General features: G+C 36.1%; 1 protein-coding gene across 1 annotated transcript in view; it reads left to right on the top strand.

Moving 5' to 3' along the window:
* Positions 1-19,508, top strand: part of LOC146138103 (uncharacterized) — a 37,446-nt gene extending 17,938 nt beyond the window's left edge. Inside the window, exons 5-9 of the mRNA XM_083394517.1 lie at positions 3,787-3,880; positions 9,311-9,432; positions 11,245-11,348; positions 15,346-15,526; positions 18,640-19,508. Coding sequence (XP_083250643.1) covers positions 3,787-3,880; positions 9,311-9,432; positions 11,245-11,348; positions 15,346-15,526; positions 18,640-18,807 — 669 coding nt within the window. The 3' untranslated portion in view covers positions 18,808-19,508. The remainder of the gene's footprint in view (positions 1-3,786; positions 3,881-9,310; positions 9,433-11,244; positions 11,349-15,345; positions 15,527-18,639) is intronic.
* The last annotated feature ends 1,011 nt before the right edge of the window (positions 19,509-20,519 follow it).

Genomic DNA, 20,519 nt, shown 5'->3' with positions numbered 1-20,519 from the left:
TACACTTGATTCATTAATTAAAAAGTATAATTATAAACACGACTGGTTCACTGCATCAAAAACCACATAAACACAAATGTTAGACTGGCGGTTGATTTTGGTTCTTCTATACTGCTATACTTTTAGTTCATATTGCTTATTTGTTAAGCAGTGTTTTTTCTTAATCAAATACTACACGGCGACCCCCTCAGACAACCCCTTGCGACCCCCAGGTTGGGAACCACTGCTCTAGGGCAAGGGGCACACTATCAAACTGTGGTCAGCTGTGAAATCTTTTAAGCAACAGCTTTTGATATTTGTTTCAGATATCACCAAATACATGCTTCGCTTTCCTTGCTTGAAAGTGACTCTGAGAGAAGTAAGCTGTGATGATGATTTGTCATGCTTTGTCGAATTTCTGGAAAATTTAGACACTAGGTTCTGTAACAGGTTCAAGGAATTTTACAAAATCAGTTTAGTTATACAGCTAACTATCATCCCTTGTCTGCTGATGTTGATGGCACTTGAAAAACCCAAAGTTGCACTAAATATGCATTGCCTGGTGTCTAAAATGCTGGTAGAACTGTGGAATATTAAAGGAAATAAAATTTGCATCGCAAATCCAAATGTGTTTTGGTTAAAACTAGTAACGTTGGAAAGGTAGCTATTTATAACCAGGCTGTTTAAAAGGGTCTTTACTTGCTTCGCTTTTACATACCTTTGTGAGTCGTTGTTTTCATCAATGAAGTTTGTAAAAGACAATCATAGAACGAGACTCACAAATGCTCATTTTCATGAGCTTTTGAGGATATCAAGAAGTGACAGAACGCCCTGAATCGATGCTATTGTGAGACTAAAACCAACTCATCATTTTTCTTCTTGAAATAATCTTGTAGCTGTAGCACACTTTTGACTTTTACAAAGTTATTATTTGTTTATAAACTGTTGCTACCAGGCATAAAAATATTACAAAAAACAGATCTAAAAAGAGATCCATTACCAGAAGAGCTGTTTTTTATTGTTATTGCTAAGATGTTTCTTGGTAGGCTACATTTACATAAATAAAGCATTTTAACTATGTTTACTATGTTTACTATTCGTATTTAGTGGAACTTTTATGTTGTGAGGTTTGGCTGTGGTGGATCATGGCAGAAATCATATAAACACCCCTGGCTGACACTTTTCCAGCAAACACACTTTTAATGAGAAATATATATATATATATAAAAGTGCGTACTTTAACTGCGAAGGGCATTTTTTTAATTTGGGCGGTTTAAAAATGAATTTTCGAGGATACAACACTCATTCCGAATCAATTTAAGCATGATTTATGGCTCATTTTGAAGATAGTGCCTCCTAGTTTATATCATTAAAGTTTGAACTTGTTGGCTCAACAGTTAAATGTTAATATCGCTGAATATTTAATATATATATATATATATATATTTTTTTTTTAAATATTTTTTGGCAAAAGTGTGTTTGCTGGAAAGGTGTAGACCAGGGTGGTCTAAATCCAGGCCCGCGGGCCACATGTGGCATCATTGTTTGTGGCCCGCGAATGATTACAATGCATCAAATAAATCCAAATAACAAACGAACAGTAAACATACTGCAATTGTTTGGTTAATATGAAATTTTTTCGCGCTTTGCGCGCACCATTTTTCCTAGTCTACTAATCTACGATTTCATTTGCGCTCAAGTTCGACAAAAGCAGCAAGTTTATGGAGCTTATATGTCTTTGAAGATGATTAGTGACATAAGAGTATAGGTCATTAAAGTAATTTGTGGACGAGATTAAGAGACTAAAATAAATGGGAACACACAATAAGACCTAAAAAGCAATAATACCTTAAGCAGAAAAATCTGTAAAACCATAGTATTAAGACCAACGACATAATACAGCTAAATACGCAGTAATATCCAGTGCAGAATAAGATCGAAATCGTTTGAATAACACCTTATTTGCCGGTATAAGTTGTAAATCCATCGGAATAAGGCCTAAATGGCCAAAATAATGCCTGAAACTGTAGGTAGAGGGTTTGGGACGATCGAAGACCGTCGGTCTGACAACGGTCATTTTGGTGACTAAGTTTGGACGCCCTTGTTTGACCGGCGCACCGTGCCGTTAGGGTGCCGCTGTTTTGGCACCGGATTTTTTGCTATGTTTGGGGCTATTGGTTGAATGGTTTAGGGCAGGGGTGTTCAAATGATATCTGCCATGATCCACCACAGTCAAACCTGACAACATGATGATCCACCAAATGCGAATAGTAAACATATTGGTCACGCTTTAATTTTTATGGTGCTTTATTTATATAAATGTACCCTACAACATATTGACAAGTTTTAAAAGTCAAAAGTGAAGTGTGCTACAGCACCAAGAATGTTTCAGTGAGAAAAATGATGAGTTTGGTTTAGATCAGCTTTATGGGCCGCACAACATGTTAACTGAGAATTGTGTTATTAAATTGTTAGAACAACTTTTAATCAGGCGGACCTCGGATCTCTTTTTTCACTTAAAAGCGTGTTGAATTACATTTAAGGAGGCAGTAAAGTGTTGGCGCAAAGCGCGAAAAAAGGCGTTAGTTTGGTTTAAAATTCGAGCCCAAACGTCGTCATCCATACTAATACTAAATGTGATAAAAGTACTTAGAAGAAACGCGACAACTTTAATAGTTAATCTTGTTTAGTTTTTGCTAACCTTTGTAAGTCAGAGGCACGGGGCGAGCGAACCGAGCGCGATTTTTTTAGGTATACCAGCATTTCTTTTGAATTTCTTGCAAGTTTTTATTGCATTGCCGAAAATAAAAAATGGTAAAAATATATGACCAATATTTTTGAATACGTTTTCCGTTGAAGCGCTGATCTACTTCAAAAGACAGCATCAAAACGTAAACAAGTTTGACGTAGAAAAATCCTTCGCGCGAAGCGCGAAAATTTTTCGCACTTACGTATAGTTAAAATAGTCAAAAAGTAAGTATTTTATTTTTTCAAGACTACATTAGAAGATCCGCGCAAAACGTTGAAAAGATCCGGAACCGGATCGCGATCCGCCATTTGAACATGACCGGTTTAGGGTTAAAATTCTTAGGGGAGTTAGTGATATACTTAGGAGTGGGGTTTAGGGTTAAGTAAAGTGTTGTTTAGGCCTGATTCTGTGCATTTAGGTCTTGTCCGACGGATTTAGGACTTAATACAATTAGACCGTACTAAGACCATTAGGTAAGTCTTACTTTCCGAACTGTTTTATTCTGACATTAATGTTGTTCTTATCTCAGTCTTATGAAAGTACAAATAAGCTATACTTAGTCATAAGCAAAGGACAAAATGTTGTTTAATTTTTAAATAACTTCGCTCGAAACACAACCTGTCAAACTTTTAAAAGATTATTTCCAGAATTTTTACACTCGAATATAGAAATGCAATTTTTAGCCTTTTTATAGTTTCAGCATACGCTTGACCCTAGGATGGGTTCAGTTTTTATCAAGACTAAATTGGTGTAGGATTTTCGTGCAGTCTAACTAAGGTAACCAGGATTTAAACCTCTTCATGATTGTATTGTTTTTTCCTTAAAAAAAAAAAAAAAAAAAAATGCTAACCCTACCTTAAATATCTTTTCAGGTTTTAATTTGGCATATCTTAGATGCTTACGGTGAAAGTGTATTGCTCTCTACGATATTTGAATTTTTTTAATCATGTTCAAGCTTTTTAATTCAATATTGCAATTGCAACTTATGAATGTTGTTGTGGTAAAATTTCCGTTTTAAGAAAGTTTTCGCTTATACCCTGCCTTGTTTTTTTTTCTAGGAAACAATAATTCTCATTGGTCTCCCACAACACATAACTGTGGCATACTTTAAGGAAACAAGCTCGCAAGTCTATGTTGAATACGTTGATCCAGGTAACAGGCCTAAGATTAGGACTATGATACCATAACCTAAACATCATTAAAGTATTCTATGTTGTTTTAACAACGGTAGTTTGAGCAGTGCTGCGTAATTAGTTGAAACAACTCGGTTGCGACTTAACTATAATGTAAAAGTCTACTCCCACTTCGGCTCGGCGTTTAGGAGTATTATATTTGGGACATCATATCAATGTTGAAAACTATCAGATGACCAGGCCAAGCAATTAACACTGAAGTGCTTTTCGCAAATCCATTTTACAAACAAAACGAAATGAATAGAACAAATAAACAATGATTCAGTACGAGTTCGATCTCTAATTAATAATTTCACGATAGCAATAACGAACACATAAATCTGCCAGCTGATCGAAAGTCAGCCCTTCATGCTCGAAATAGACCGCTTTTAACAGTTGTTGCTGGTAATATTTTTGTTTGTTTTTTCTGACAACGTTTGGGTTACTTAAGCATTTAAAAGAAGCTCCTGTAACCAATTGTGGTTGACTTTAAGATTCAAAGAAGATTTTACTTTCCTAGCAAGTAGAGCGATTAATTTTTGACCAAAAAAATTAGAAATTTTTATTTTTTGACAAAATTTTAATTAATTAGATATACGTTAATTTAAACAACATATTTTTATTTTGAAGTAAAGCATTAGTGTCTTGGGATTGTCAACCACACGTTTTGATGTTTTACTGACTACGGTCGAACACAAATTAGTTACTTTTTTTCGGGTTTATGCAAAACTCACGAAAATTCTTAGTTGATATTTTTGTCATTTAAAATAAAAACTATAATACTAACAAAAAAAAAACGAGACGCTGTTGATTGCAGAAAAAATGTTTCGTAAACAGTAGAAATACAACGTAAAAAGAATTGCATAAAATTAACAAAGAGCTAGTTATGGAAATAGGAAATTGGATAATTAAATCACCAGCGAAAAAAAGACAGCAAATACTGGTCAATACATTTGTCCAAATCAGAGATAATTAAACAAGTATATAATGCAATAACCTAGGCCTGGGTGGTAAATTCTACAAGCTTGTGTATACCCTATATTGGCCTAATAAAGATGTAATACAGTTAAAATGTCGTTGAATATAACTCAACACTTTTTAGATAAAATTTTAACTCAACAACAACAAAAAAGCTGACTATAATTTTTTTATTTTTGTAAATGATCTGTGCATTTTTAATTGATTTTGACTTGAAATAATTTTTGAACTTTTACCTAACGTTTAAACGTCAAAAAATAATCGCCCTAGTTATTGAGTGTGACGTAACACTTGCATTGGGAATTGGGATGTAACACATATATATTATAAAATGGAAGTCAGCACCGCAGCACTACAACAGTTCAAAAGTACTGGATTTTGGTTTATGCTATCGTAAGCAAAAATTACATGCGCTCGACCAGTTTAGCATTGTCAAAAACAAAAACACGCATTTAAAGACTTGCTTCGGAGATGCAGCAGCAGAAATTATATTAAAACAAACAGGTAAAAAGTGATTTGTTGTTGTCTGTTACTTCACTCAACTTAAGGTGCACTTTGGCAGATACACTGAATTATTAAAAAGTACTAACTGCAGATATTACACCAGAAATATGTAAGGGCTCCGCGACTATCTGAAAGCATCAAAAAGGGGCCAAGGGTACAAAAAAGTTAGGTCCTGGAAAAATTCGGCCCTCAATTTTTTCAAGGGTTAAATTTTTGTATGGCTTTTGCTAGCTGTAAGCCTAGTAAAATGTAATTTTAAATATACATTCTAATACACTTGAGCAGTGTTCCCTATAAGGTGCGCAACAGCCACCCCAGCCAAATTGCGCAGTAAACTTTGCCCTTTGTGCAATTTAATCAATTCTCAAATTAAAACGAAAATACCTTCACTTTTTTGCCACAACCGTTTGAGCATTTCGCATTGGCCAATCTATCATTGATGTTTGTAGCTAAAAGCAAGTAAACAAATTAAATCCGCACTGACGATTGTAAAGATAATACTTTAATGAGATAAAAGCGAGTTTTGATTGTGTGCTATAAATAGGCTTGCCATACGTCCCGGTTTAACCGGGACAGTCCCGGTTTTAAGGCCTTGTCCCGGTGTCCCGGCCGGTTAATCAATTTGTCCCGGATTTTTCAATCAGAGATTTACAACAACAAAAAATAAAAAATGTTAGCCATTTAGCAATTCTTTCTCAAAACTATAAAAGTAATACTTTTTGCTTGTCTTTCTATTCTTTTCTTTGTTTCATACTTTTGTCGTAATTATATTTTGGGTTGATTTTTTCGTTTTTGAAGGTCCACCGGTCCGTAAAATTTGTTGTAAAATTTTACCGGTCCGTAAGCTAATAAGGTTAAGAACCACTGGTTTAGACGATGCACGTGTTTGCTTTGCGTCTAAACAGGACCGGATTAAGGTTTTCATGGACCTGGGGCTGTAGGGCATGAAGACATCAGGGTTGGTAGCCGATGTCGCATATACGGGCGTTCGCATAATGTCGCATATACGGGCGAATTTCTCTGCCAAAAGTACTGTGTGGTGTAAGGCGTCAGAATGGCGTTCTATCAGATTTTAGTTGGCCATTATGAAGTGCTTGTGTTGCCCGACAGTTATGACGTCATATCATGTCTTTATCGTGACGTCACACTAATCAAGTGCTGTAGTAAATAGTTCATATTTGGCTAAATGTCTAAAATAGTTCCCAGAACTGTACGTCGAGGGTATGGGACGATCGGTGGCCGTCGGTCAGGCATCGGCTGTTTTGGTTTGGACGCCCTAGTTTGACCGGTGCCCTCGCTGTTTTAGCACCGGATTTTTGGTCGTGTTTTGGGTTATTGGTGGGTAATTGTTGGGATTATAAAATGGTTTAGGATTATTAGGGAAGTTAGTGATGTACTTCGGGGTGGGGTTTGGGGTTAGTTAAAGTGTTGTTTAGACCTGATTCTGACCTATATAGGTCTTATTCCGACGGATTTCGGATTTGTTACAATTTAGACTGTAATACGAATATTAGGTATTAGTCTTATTTTGGTCTTATTCCGAACTGTGTTCCATTCCGACGTTGATGTTGTTCTTAACTCGGTCTTCTTATTACTGTAGTCCGTGGTGATATCTCTATAACAGCGGTTTCCAAAAGTATTGTGGTACACTAGTGCAGTAACGATTCTTTCTAGAGTACCGGTAACAACTTTTTGACTAATGCGAACTATTCGCTGACAGCGGATAGTAGGCTTTGTGATGTCACGAGAGACATCATAAAACACGCTATATCGAATAATAAAGCATAACTAAAGACAATAATGATGATAGATATAATGTTTAAAACATAGACTAATGCTTAAAAACTTAAAGACTATTTCTCCTTGCGGACCCTCTGAAACTTGGGAACCGCTGCCCTATGGAATATAACTTTTTATAAAAGATGACATTGGTTGGTCCTATTAAATTGTTAGTGATGGGCCTATTTTTTTGGTGGGCCTGGGGCTGCAGCCCCCTCAGCCCCCGCCCTAATCCGCCCTGTGTCTAAAGGTTCGATTTTGCTGGACGGTAATTCGTTGCTTCTTAAATTTTTTTTAATACTTATGATGTCATTAACATTGTAGTATATGACGTCATATCCGTCACTATTTTATGACGTAATCAACGTCAGACGGAAAAACGCGGCCTGAGTTGAACATTCGGGACTCCCCCTTTTGGAATTTCTGGATACGATCCGTTAGAAATTAGTGCATTTCTAAGCAAAAAGGTCTACGACAATTAGGGCATCCAATGGCAGAAAAGTCTAGACTTTTAGACCTTGAGGTCCTGGCAATGCACTAATTTGGACCTTTAGGTAAACTCCCGGCGTCGATAAATTGAAAATACTCGTTGAACATTCACAAAAGATTACAAAAAGTGTGAGATGGCATTGATAACACTTGACTCACCCCAACCCAAACGCGAACCCTAACCCAAATAATGTGCGTTAATGTAATAATTATTTGAATGCTGGTGATAAAGCCCAAACTCAGGTGGGCATAAGATAGCTTCTCGTCTATGGTACCATAGGATTGTTACGTCACAAATTGAGGTATTGAAGCCTAAAGCGTTTATGTAATTATCAATTCAATGCACATTATTGGGGTTAGGGTGCTGGTTAGCGTTTGGGTTTAGGTAGGTCAAGTATTATTAAACTTAATCTTTTGAAGCACATTGTTAAGTCAAATTAGTGCATTGTCCGAGACCTCAAAGTCTAAAAGTCGGACTTTTTGATCCTTTGGATGCACTGATTGTTGTAGACCTTTTGGCGCTGGTCCAGAATCCTACCACATTATTAAAACAACACACAATATTTGAGTTAGGGTGTCGGTTAGTGTTTGGGTAAGGGTGGGTCAAGTATTAATATATTTATTATTTAATAATAATACTTGACCCACCCTAACCCAAACGCTAACCCCGCACCCTAACCCAAGTAATTTGCATTGTGGTAGGATTCTAGACCAGCGCCGACCTTTTTGCTTAGAAATGCACTAATTTCTAACGGATCAGGTGATTTTCCAATGTTTAACCAAAATGCTTTTAAAAATCCTCATTCCATGGCATCAAAGCGAAGCCCTAAGAGCACCACATAAGAAAGTACTACACTTGCGGTTCTTTTAAAGCAATGAGAAACATAAAATATGGTTTAAACAATATACTACCAGACTGCACAGCTTCATGTAAAAATAAAATATTGCATTATGAATTCATAGGCCACAGCCTAGCCAACCATCATTTGTAGGAAAACAAACATATCTAGAATTTAGATGGGGTGGGGAGGGATTGTTTTCTGTGATGCGGATTACTGTTTATTTTATTTTGTGTTGATGAGTCTTTATAAATAGCATTACTTGATGTTATATTATATAACTATATTGTTTCTAAAGTATTATAAGTTTTTTCACTTTTAAAGCTCTTGTTTAGAGCACAATAAATGACTCATGGCAGATGCTGGGCCACTGAGACACCATGTTATTAATAAACGCCAGTATACCAGTTAATCATACTAAAATACTCTTTTGATGAAAAATAAACATGCATATATCTTGGCAGCCTAAACGCCCCCAACTTGGTGTCCATAGTATGTAGGAGATTGCCTCAATCCATAATCACATCATTCACAGGAGGAATTCACAAATCAAATATGAATTTTCGTTATATTATTCATGGAGTGTCAGCATTGTTAAAAAGGTTTATTATTATTACATTTTTAATTTCATTCACAGCTGTAATGTTTTCAAAACACATATTAATCGTTACCGAGTGGTCTGATCCACTTGTTAGTTAGGAGTTTAGCGAGATTTGGTTAATGAGAAGTTGGTTCATAATACCAAAAGTCATGCGTCATTAGCAAGCTTGTTCAACTTAGCAAGGTCCGTTCTTAATTCCGCCCCTTACATCTTTTTCAAGCTGGACCGTCTGGAGATAAACGTGGTTCTGACGAAGTTCAAATGTGGATGCATTCCTATCTATCCCCTAAGATTGGAAAGCCAATCAAATTCTACCAAGCAGCTAAGGGAATAAACTTCCAGGTGAATCTTTTAGTTGCTAATTAATGAAAGTAAACAATTTTTATTATGACTCTCATGTCATAGAAAGGTCTTAGCTTACTTTAGTCTATTCATATTTATGTAAATGTAGCGACTGTAAATAATAACACCAATGTGTCATGCTACCCACGGACCGGAAAATAAAGTAAATTAAGAATAACATACGCTATAACTAGGGATGTTCAAAGTAGAATATAGAATCCTTGGATTCGAATCCAGATGGGATTCGAATCCAATTCTGGCGTTTATTTCGGGTAATTGGAACCGATATAATTTAATGCTTTACCGCGGATTGTTGCGCCTAATTGCACAAGCGCATGTGGTAAGTTGGCCTGTCGCCGCGGCGTCCAATTTATAGTGCTTGCTTTAAATGTAACCTCGTAGTGCAGTGTCAGCGTTTTTTCGGGCGACCAATTACCGCGTATCGCGATAAAGTTCGTCTAATAATTAAGTGTCAATCAAGCGTTATTGGGCGAGCGGCTAACGTATAATGTTTGGTGTGGAATTTGCAATTTCCCTAAATGCGTTAAGTTGAAAAAGTAACATAGCGTTGCAAAACGTGCTGGCCGTCCACAAAATGCGCTATAGGGTTCCTTAAGGTCAAATTTAGGCCAATATTCAGTGAAGTTATGGAGTTATGGACAACATAATTGTCAAGAATTCGTTATGTCAATAATAACTTTGTATTCTTTGCAGTACATTATTTGACTGCATAACAGATCATGCTAGTCAAAAAAGAAGCACTAAGACCCAACAATGCTTTCAAAAACAGGACCGAATTGCTTAAGACTTCTGTGTGCAGTGTTGCATTGTACTCACTATTGGCAAAAATATAAGTTTTGGCAACAACCTGGACAGTTGACATATTACAGTTTTCAGAACGGCTTCAGATGACAGTTGTTAAGAATGTTAAACATATGGGAGATTTTTTTTTAATTATAATATACACATGTTAGCAAATTGTTTGGGCGATTTATTGCTGTGATTGTAGGCCCTGTAGGGTAAATAAAGATTAATGCCTTCCCCAAACAAAATCGAGGTTAAATAATTTAATAAAAATATACTAGGATTCGCTATTCTGAGTTCGTTATTCTAGATTCGAAATCTATTATTCTAGAATACCTTGGGATTCTACTTTGAACATCCCTAGCTATAACAAATATTTTGATAGTATGTAAATATTGAATCATGAAATCTATTTTAACAAATAATATTGAGTGGTGTGCATATATTTTTGTTTTGTATGTGTCATGTCTCCTTCTATAGGCTAGACCAGTGGTCGGCAAACTGTTTTTTGTGGGCCGCGAGTTACTTTTGAATAGCTTAGTGTTATCATGTAGTCGTGAGCCGCGCGAGAGTACATTCATCGCACTTTCTTTTAAGTTGGCATATTTTTATATTTGATCAGCTTGGAAAGGCCCATGTGACAAATGTGGTCCTGAGAGCCTGTCAAACTATGTTTTTGTTAACTTTAACTATATGTAAACGCAATTTTTTTCGCGCTTCGCTTCTTTCGGTTTTATAGTAGGCTATGCTTTACATTATGACATGATAGCGTTTGGCTCATAAAGTCGCCGTGTAGTATTTTAACTTTAAATCAAATACCCTGTATCCGCCACTGTTTTCGTAGTAGTTTTACGTAGTGGGCCTTCAATAGCTCTGAAAAGATTACTTTGGGCCGCGACAATAAAAGTTTGCCGACCACTGGGCTAGACGTTAGGTGTTCCTTCATTGTGACGCATGATTTAGTTATAGAAATAGACAAATTGTGAAATTTTGTTTGTTTAAATTTAGTGTGACAAAAACGATGTTATGTGTCAAACGTGGATATGGTATTGGGTGTACTTTCGATGTATTAGAAGAGTAACCGCTGATGTGATGACTCGACACATATACAGGTATATATGTACATATGTTGGAGGGATTTAACATGTTTACACTGGTGTGGGCTCAGATTGAAAACTTTAAATACGGGGTTGTTCCTAAGCAAAAATTTACACTCGCCAGTTTGGCGAGCGGCTATCAATCAGCACTCGCCAGGACGAAATAATACTCGCCAAATTGGTGGCACACCATCTGCACATTTCCGTCCTAGCGCGGTCATTTCTTGGGTTATCGTTAACCTGTCTTTTCTATACGTAAACATCAGAGATTGGAAACTTTAGATTTTGCGCGGGAGAGACAATTTTGCAGCTTGGCTGTAATAAAGTTATCTGTTAAATTTGCTTAACTGAAAATGGAATACTATACTGAAAACCGTTAGCGCGACGAAAGTTTTGCGCATTTGAGCGATTTTTCGCGACTGATTGCATTTTACGTTGATTTTACATAAAATGCACGGCTATGAGCGGCGAGCACGGCCGAGCGGGTACTTTCCAACCAGGCGTAAACATTAGTTTTTATAAAAGTCTGGTCGTTTAGTTTTATGCATGTATGAACAAATGAATGACCCATAAAGCAGTTTACGCTTAAAACAATGATTTTTAGCCGAAATATTTTTTATAAACTTTAGTGAAAAAAATAACACTGACAATTCCTCGCGCTCTTTTATTTTCGTATTCTGTTTTATGTGCTTGCAGGATGTTTCATCGCAGGTTGCTTTGCACCACAAACAAAACGCCAAATTTCGCCTAACACTATAGTTAAAAAAAAAGCAAAAAATGACAAAATAATTTTCGCAAAGTTAACAACCACATGCACTAGAGCAGGGGTGGGCAACCTACGGCCCTCTTTGACAAATTAGACACGAGTCTATTTTAAATGCTTTTTGACTATTTTAACTACGTAATTGCGAAAAATTTTTGTGCTTCGCGCGAATGTTCATTATACGTCCGGTTTGTTTACGTTTGATGCTGCCTTTTCAACTAAATCAGCGATTCTTTACCGTTGCGCCGTGAAGGCTGACAAGTGCGTCGCGCAAAATATTGTATATATATTTTTTAACATTTTTCTATTTTCGGCAAAAAAAGAAATATCGGTACACCAAAAAAAAATTGCGATCGCTTCGCTCTCCAGATGCGCCTTGACTTAAAATAGCAAACACTGAGCTAGATTAACTTTAAATGTTATCGTGTTCCCTCAAAGTAGTTTTTTACTTCGCACTCTCTTTGCGCTATAACTTTAATGCCTCTGTAAATGTAACTAAACACGTTTTTAAGTGCAAAAAATATATGAGGCCTGCCTGATTCGCATTTTTTCTAACATTTTAATAACACCATTCTTAGTTATCAATTTGTGCGGCCCGCAGAGACCTTTTTAAGTTTCGTTTTGGCTTGCCAACCCCTGCACTAGAGGTTCTGTGCGGCGCGACGCCCTATAGTGGGTCGTTTCTATTTTCCAAGGGCGTCCGCAATGGTTTCGATACGTATCTAAACTTAATTACGATATAAAATTTATATCGTAATTACGATATAAGACAGTTATTTTTCAAGCTTTAGCTTGGCTGACCGCTATGAACTTTAAAAGATCGCAACAACATACTTACATAGACTAATTACTAATTATCAGCTGTAGTTACACAATTAAAGGCGATATTTTGAATATCGAAGTGTTCATGGGTCCGTTTCAGTCCCTCAAAACATTTTAAAAACGATGCTTACAAATATTATTATAAGACATTTGCTTCGAACTTATTGTTACCCAAAACTTCAGCAACTGCTTATAATTTTTTTCAATAAATACAGAAAAGTAATTTTTTTATCGCTGGGTATGTCCAATAAACTTTTCCAAAGGCGTCAATGACCGGGTTAAACCTTAACAACGTTCAAGTTAAGCAATAAACCTCATAACTGTTTACCACTGCAGCAATGACATCTTTGGTTGTTTGCCGGTAAACAACTTTTTTAAACGGGACAAAGAGTCTTTATTACGAGCTTCAAACGTGAGTTCGATCAACCTTATTATTTGTGTAGTGTTGCATGTATTTGCACCTTAGTGTTACGGAAATAACTGGCGCTAAGAAATATTTCGCTCAGTAGTGGTGCTTAACACAAGTTGTCCTACACCAACTAATTAAATTTCCCGCTGAATCCACTCGCCAGTCGGGCGAGTGGGTGTCAATCAGCACTCGCCCGGAGCGATTTGCACTCGCATTGGCGAGCGGGCGAGTGCTTAAGCCCAATCCTGAGATATTGCATGGAGGATATGCTTTACAGTCCAAAAAATACCCGGCTGAAAATGAAATTCAGACTAAAATTTGTCAGCTAAAGATAAACCCCTACGGAAGTTGTAAGTTGCGCAATTTAATTAAATGCACAGCTTTCAATAAAGAATTAAGACACTGTGATTTTTGTTAAATGCACAGCTTTCATTGAAGAAATAAACACTAAACTGTTTACTCTTCTTTTTTATGAAGAAAATTGTTAAATTGCCTTTATTTCATCCTCATCATCACAAAAAATCTTTAAAACTTTACCCTTGGTTTTTGAACAAGTGTTTAAAAATATTTTCTACAAAGATGTAAGAAGTTTCAATTTAATCACTTAAATGCTTATTTGAGCATAGCAATATCTTTATGTTGGTATTGAATCAGATTGCGATACATTTTGTTCAAAATGTCGGGTATCGGTATCTAAAGAAAATGTGAAGTCCCTATTCATGATCGAATAATTTCTTTATTAGTTTCACTTTCTTCTGGTACTTATGTTACCTGGTATTTGATTACTTTTGGTACATAGCTTTGAATTTTCTGAATAAGACTAAGAAGCTTGTTTATTTTACCCAAAATACAGCCTGTTAGTTGTCTACCTTAGTGTTTTTAGCTCATGGTCTACAAACAAGCCTCAATATATAGCAGGGGTAGCCAACCAGTCAGACAACAAGAACCGCATTTCTTACTCAGTTAACCGCAAAGAGCCACACCTCACACATGGAAAGAAAAGAATAGCCTATCACTCTATTTCTTGCTCACTTCCACACTCCACAGAGCGAACACACGAAACGTGAAAAAGAGTGCATTTATTCGGTTAAATAGACAAACGTTTAATTTAGAAGGAGACTAAACGCAAAAAATGCACATTTAACGATATATATATATTGTCATTTATCAAGATGATTTGAACAAATAACCTGAGAAACATTGACTCGCAGCTTCATGGCTGTTTTGCGAGGTGAAAATCATACTTTTTGCATTTATCATGTTTTAAAAGTTTTACTAACAATACATGGCCTCAAGGCAAACAGCCTGTCTGAACCTGCAAATAAAAATAACTTTGTCAAACGAAATCACATTCCAAGATATCATAAGTGCATGAACGTCAGAGCCACATAAAACTGGGTGAAGTGCTGCTTGCGAAAAAATCAACAAAATATTTGTTTTGCTTGTTATGCAAAATAAAGCTAGGAATTAAATAAATTATTTCATTTTTACAGAGAGCATATTATTTTATGACAACAATTTATTTTGTTACGACATTGAGTTTGGACATATCTGTATAATGTTAAAAAAAAAAATTCATTTAAAATTATGTTAGTTTGAAATAAGTTGAGTGGAAGTTCATTAATTTAAAATGGCTTGTTTACATCACTGCACTTAACTGCGGCTTTTTCAGTTTAAATGAGCTGTGTTCAAAATCGACTCAAATACAGTGGAAAGCAGTGGTTCTCAAATTTGTCATATTTCTCCGGTACAAACCCTAACCATGTCTATTCTTCCCCTTCAAACATCACAAAGTATTCCACCTTTTTATTTATTATTTTGGTGTACCCCGCAAACAGAAAACAAATCTACAGTAACACCGTCTTTGTCCAAACAACTCTGATGTATATTTCCTTCATAAACAACTAATGTGTAATATATATTAGTTTTGATTCTGTATACTTTTATGTATGCAGTATATATACCTGGTTAAATAGTGCTGGTATCTGGTATATATATATATATTTATACATAAACAGAATAGGATGTGAAAGGCGTAGCTTGGAAAGAGTTCATCTCTTTAATTGTTGGTTGGCTGATCTCTTCAAACTTGGATTTTATACAAATGAATCCCCATCGCAGACAAAAATTGCTCAATTAAACACGCCGCAGCGCCCTAATGGCACATCAAGACCAGAACAAAAACGAAGTCGAATGCAGGTAAATGCAGTATCTCCTATTTAGTGGTGAAAGTAAGCCAGAACAGCCTTCTGGTTAACAATTGCTGCCATAACAAATGCTGAAACATTTTACCGTAAATGTATTCACCTTTCTCAAGGCGATGTCCCAAAGTTTTTTTTTTTGCTCATTTTTGTCATGTAATTGCAAAATCGTGACTCAAATAGTTATAAATCTTATTTTCAGTAAAAAAGTTTAAGTAGACATGGATGAAGGCATGTTTGCTACTCCAAATCCTTTGTTGCCATCTTTTTAAATATATACTAAAATTTTAACTGCATATTTGTGCACGGGATCAAACAAAATAGCAGGTTTCTTGAAGTTGCCTGTGTGTGCTTTTCACAAGGCCATGTTCCTAAACTAAGTTAGCCTTTTTTTAGTTGCATACTTTCCCGACAATGAACGCCAACCCAGGATTTTTAAGGTTGCGTAGAGGTCCTTGTACCACTTTTTTCATTTATTTTTGTCTACATAGATCTATGCAAGCAATACAAAACGTACAAGAAAAAAAAAGAACAAAAGGAGCGCTAATCCATTCACGAAAAGGCATTGTGATGTTTTTTGGTCCTTTTACATTCTTGTTTAAATTTGTAACCCATTTTGTTAAAAAAGATTCATTTATGGGAGAGACGGTCTTTGTATTTTTGCACTATATTTTTTCGTTTAAAAGTTAAATGACAACTACTCCAATCCAAGCTGGATTTCTTATCCGAGATGGGCTAAATAGGTACCAATCAGTGCACTTCTTTTTCTACATCTTTATTTATTACACACCATAGGCCTAACTGTACACACGCAAGTGGCAAGTTAAGGCACGACACATTAATAGCACTTGCTTTAAATGTAGCCATGTAGTTTGACATTAGCAATTTTTTAGGCAATTCATTAAGTGTCAATTAAGCGTTATTGGGCGAGCGACAAGCGTGTAATACCGGGTGCAGAGTTCGCAAGTTTCTTAAATACGATAAGTTGGTTCCAATGGCAGTTGTTTATAGTGGTAAAACATTTGCGAGATTATTTTTTTATTACAATACACACATGTTGTTAGCAAAGGGTTTTCTGATTAATTGCTGTCACTGTAGACCTTTAGGCCAGGCACGTAGGTTGACCTTTTCAAAGGGGTTGTCACATGATCAGCAACAAATAACCTAGGGGGTCTCGGGGTGTGACATGAGCACCCCTAGCGGGTACGAGTGGAACTGGAAAAAAAATTATGTTTTTTGTTCTAGAAAAAAAAAAGGGGGGGGGGGCGATTATTAGTAGCTTCGTTCTGCTCTTTGTTTGTTCGACATTAGAAAAACGCAACACCTCGTTGACGCATTCAAGTCACATAATTTTAATTGCGCGCGAACGCTATGGAATTGCTGTGTCAGAACAGCTGTTGCGCTTCGTTGTCAGCAAAATTAACGATGCCAACAAATTTGATTATATTTGAGGTTTGGTATGAAGCATGCAATGACCGATGGTATGAAGCATGCAATGACTTTGCCTGTTACAACTGCGACGGCTGAGCGTTCCTCTTCGAGATTAAGGCTAATAAAAACGTTCAATAGACCGACATGTGGCGAAGAGCGGTTGACCAGCTTAACGCTAATGAACGTTCACAAAAAAATAAGTAGACAGTAAATTAACGTTCAGTGAAAGCGAACATTTAGACGCAAAGCGAACACGTGCGTCGTCGACACTCCCTGACAGGCGCCAGCTGCGAAACCGCTTTATCTGCAATCGTTAACTTAAGGCGAAAAACTTATCAGCAGCGCATTTCCTAAGTTCCATATACGGAACAATATACGCTAAATTACAAGCACGCCTTTCGCCACATGCACTACTAAACAAAGATCGTTTTACCCGGGTGTTATTATGCCATGATTAGCGCAACATTTGCCCCTAGCTGTGTGCCAAGCCAGCTAAAAAACGAGATAATATGTTGCGCCAATTTACACTAAACACGTGGTCTTGGGATATGCTTATAAAGTAATTTTGCGGTAACTATCATAAGATAAAAAAGCGACTCTGAACAGGGAATCTTCTTCAGTTACAAAAAATACAAACATCGGATATTAGCGCAGACAGCGAACAGCGAGAAACACTAGCTGTGATTAACTCGACGTTTTTAGCGGAAAAAAAGGAAAAAGGACTAAGCGTTATCAATTGTCGAATACACATTTGCTAATCAGCCAACCTGACCGAATAACGAAAGGCGGAAGAGATTTTTTTTACTTAGCCTTTTTCTTGACCTAATCTTCCAAAATAAAAATAAAAGCATTGTTGTTGTTGCAACAACAACAATCAGCAACAACAATCAGCAACAACAATCAGCAACAACAATCAGCAACAGCAACAGCAACAGCAGCAGCAGCAACAACAAAATTTCAAATAAATATAAGCAACAAAATTTCAAATAAATATAAGCAACAAAATTTCAAATAAATACAAGCAACAAAATTTCAAATAAATAGAAGCAACAAAATTTCAAATAAATATAAGCAACAGTTTTTCTGTAAATGTATTGTTATATTGATTTGCCCTGAAACACCCCGATTGTTGGAATGTTAACGCTTGTAAACAAACAAGGAATCTATTTTGCTCAACAACATTATATTATATCACCTTACAAACGTGCCGACTGCTGATACACTGCACCGGGGCTCCAAATTTGTTATATTTTTTGTGAATTATTTAACTAAAAAATAAAGAATACTTGTAATTGTTGATTTTTGTGCCTACAATGAACTCGTATAACGGTAGCTGCTCCAATAAGGCGCTGGTCAACAAAAAGTGTTCTTGGCCACGCTGGGCTCTTTAATAAATTTACAACTTTCTGTTGCATATTAGTTTAATATTTTTGGTATGACCTTTGCTATCTGGAGTGTATTATATTGGCCGAAAATTCATTTTCGGTACATATCTTGTTATAAAGTCAACTAAAAAAATAAAATAAAAAAAAATAAAATAAACACTATGACCTGAAAATATACCCCCAACAGAATAATATATCACAACCGCACCCCTGTCTAGTTTTAATTTAGTTTCGCTTTTCCGTTGAATACTTAAAATAGGGCGATTTTGTAAAACCTTCTACAATGCATTTGCAGGTCGCATTACAAAGGATTTTCAAAAAAACATCTGACTCTTGCTTTTCTAAATCTTACGCAATCCAGTCGTCAGATGAAGACGACGAGAGCATAACCAGTGCTATGGCCATATCGTCAGAAGAACTTGAAGATGTATCTATAGCAACTTTGTCTTCGTTAAGTGAATAAACCCATCGTTTATTAGTATTACACAAGGTTAAATTAAAACAAAATATAAAGTTGTTTAATTTCATCTCACATAATACTGTTTAATAATAATAAGTTAAAATTTGAAAAAAAAATGTTGACTTGTTCAATTTTCTTTAAAGTTGTAAAATATTATCACTCATAATTAGGTCGAATATTAATTTGTCACAATTATATCAGGTCAAAATCGTTCACAAAAGGCACACGAATCGTTTACAAAATTACCAAAAACTGTAGTAATCTTTTCAGTTGAAAATTTAACATTTTAACTGTATTTATACCACCTTCTTAGGGCTATTCGTGGTATCTGCGGCCGGCCGAAATCATCTCGCAAGCTTGGTTATCAGGGGTGTAGCTGAACCTCGTTTTTACTTCATATAGTTCAGGGGTCGGCAACCTTTCGTATACAATGTGCGAGTTTATAAAAAATGTCAAAGTATCAACTAGCGTGCCAAACATTTTTCTATGTTTGTTTTGCACTGGCAACCAGGGCTGCGGAGTCGGTAAAAAACAGACCGTGTCCAACTTCGGCCAAAAAATTTCGGAATATACTTCGACTCTTTTAGCTTTTTAAAGTTTTTTAACCACGTAAAACAGTGGTTTTCAACCTGGGAGTCGCGACCCCGGGTGGGTCGTTTGCCTTTTCTCTGGGGGTCGCGAAGACGCTGATTAAATACCAATCACTATTACGAGAATGTCAATTAATTGCCATAAAAAATATCTGTAGATATTAGTGAATGTTGTTGACAGTGAGTGTTTAAACATCAGCAGCCAGGAAGAAAGTTTCGAGACTATTATTTTAACAGTGTAGGCTTATTTTTGAGTTCCCGGTATCAATCATAGGTAGCCTACGGCAGTGCTTTTCAACCTTTTCTGGAACAGTACACACTTTTACGTTTACTGAAGAACTTGTACAGTAACACACCAGCCATTGCAATTGGTCCAACAACTAAGTGAAAACTCTAACCTGTAATCCAAGTTGCAATTACTTATATTGCGCTATGTTTATTCTCAAATTCAATAAAGACAGAAAAATCAAAAGCTAAACAAGTGTTTACTGTACTGCAAAAAACTGCTATCCATTGTCGCAACAACGGCGTTGTGACAATAACTAGTTATTACATCACAATAACCATTTTATCACGAAAAATATTTGGGTATGATGTCACAAGTAGAGCCCAATCTCAGGTGTGCTCTGGCAACAACAGAGCCACGCGAGCACGCATAGACAAGCTTGTCGCCAAGATGCAACACTAGCCATCTCACTGATGCTGCCTTGTGCATGAATTTTATAAATGAGTATTTTTTTGAACAGAGTGGTACTATAATTTTTGTTATTTTTAATAATATTTTTTTGTTCTATTGCGCATACACAAATGTATCACATATGCAGGAATCTTTTTTTTTGGAGGGGGTCATTTGTTAAAATGGGTCGCGGTATGAAAAAGGTTGAAAACCACTGACGTAAAAGATAGTCTGCAGAATATTCCTTAACATTCTTTCATGAGAATTATAAGACACTTACATAGGCCTCCTCTTTTCTCAAGAAAAGTGAATGGTCCCTCCGAGGACGCTTAAAAATGGCCTTTTTTTCGCATTTCGAGATAGTTGCTTATACTTTCAACAATACTTTTAGGCGAGACGTTGTATTTATTTCCAAAAAAATACTGTAGTCATGAAACATGCCGAATTTG

Source organism: Ascidiella aspersa, chromosome 7, assembly GCF_963924565.1.
Source record: "Ascidiella aspersa chromosome 7, kaAscAspe10.2, whole genome shotgun sequence".
Lineage (NCBI taxonomy): Eukaryota > Metazoa > Chordata > Ascidiacea > Phlebobranchia > Ascidiidae > Ascidiella > Ascidiella aspersa.
Note: the sequence above shows the minus strand (reverse complement) of the source record. Positions and strands in the feature narration are given on the sequence as shown.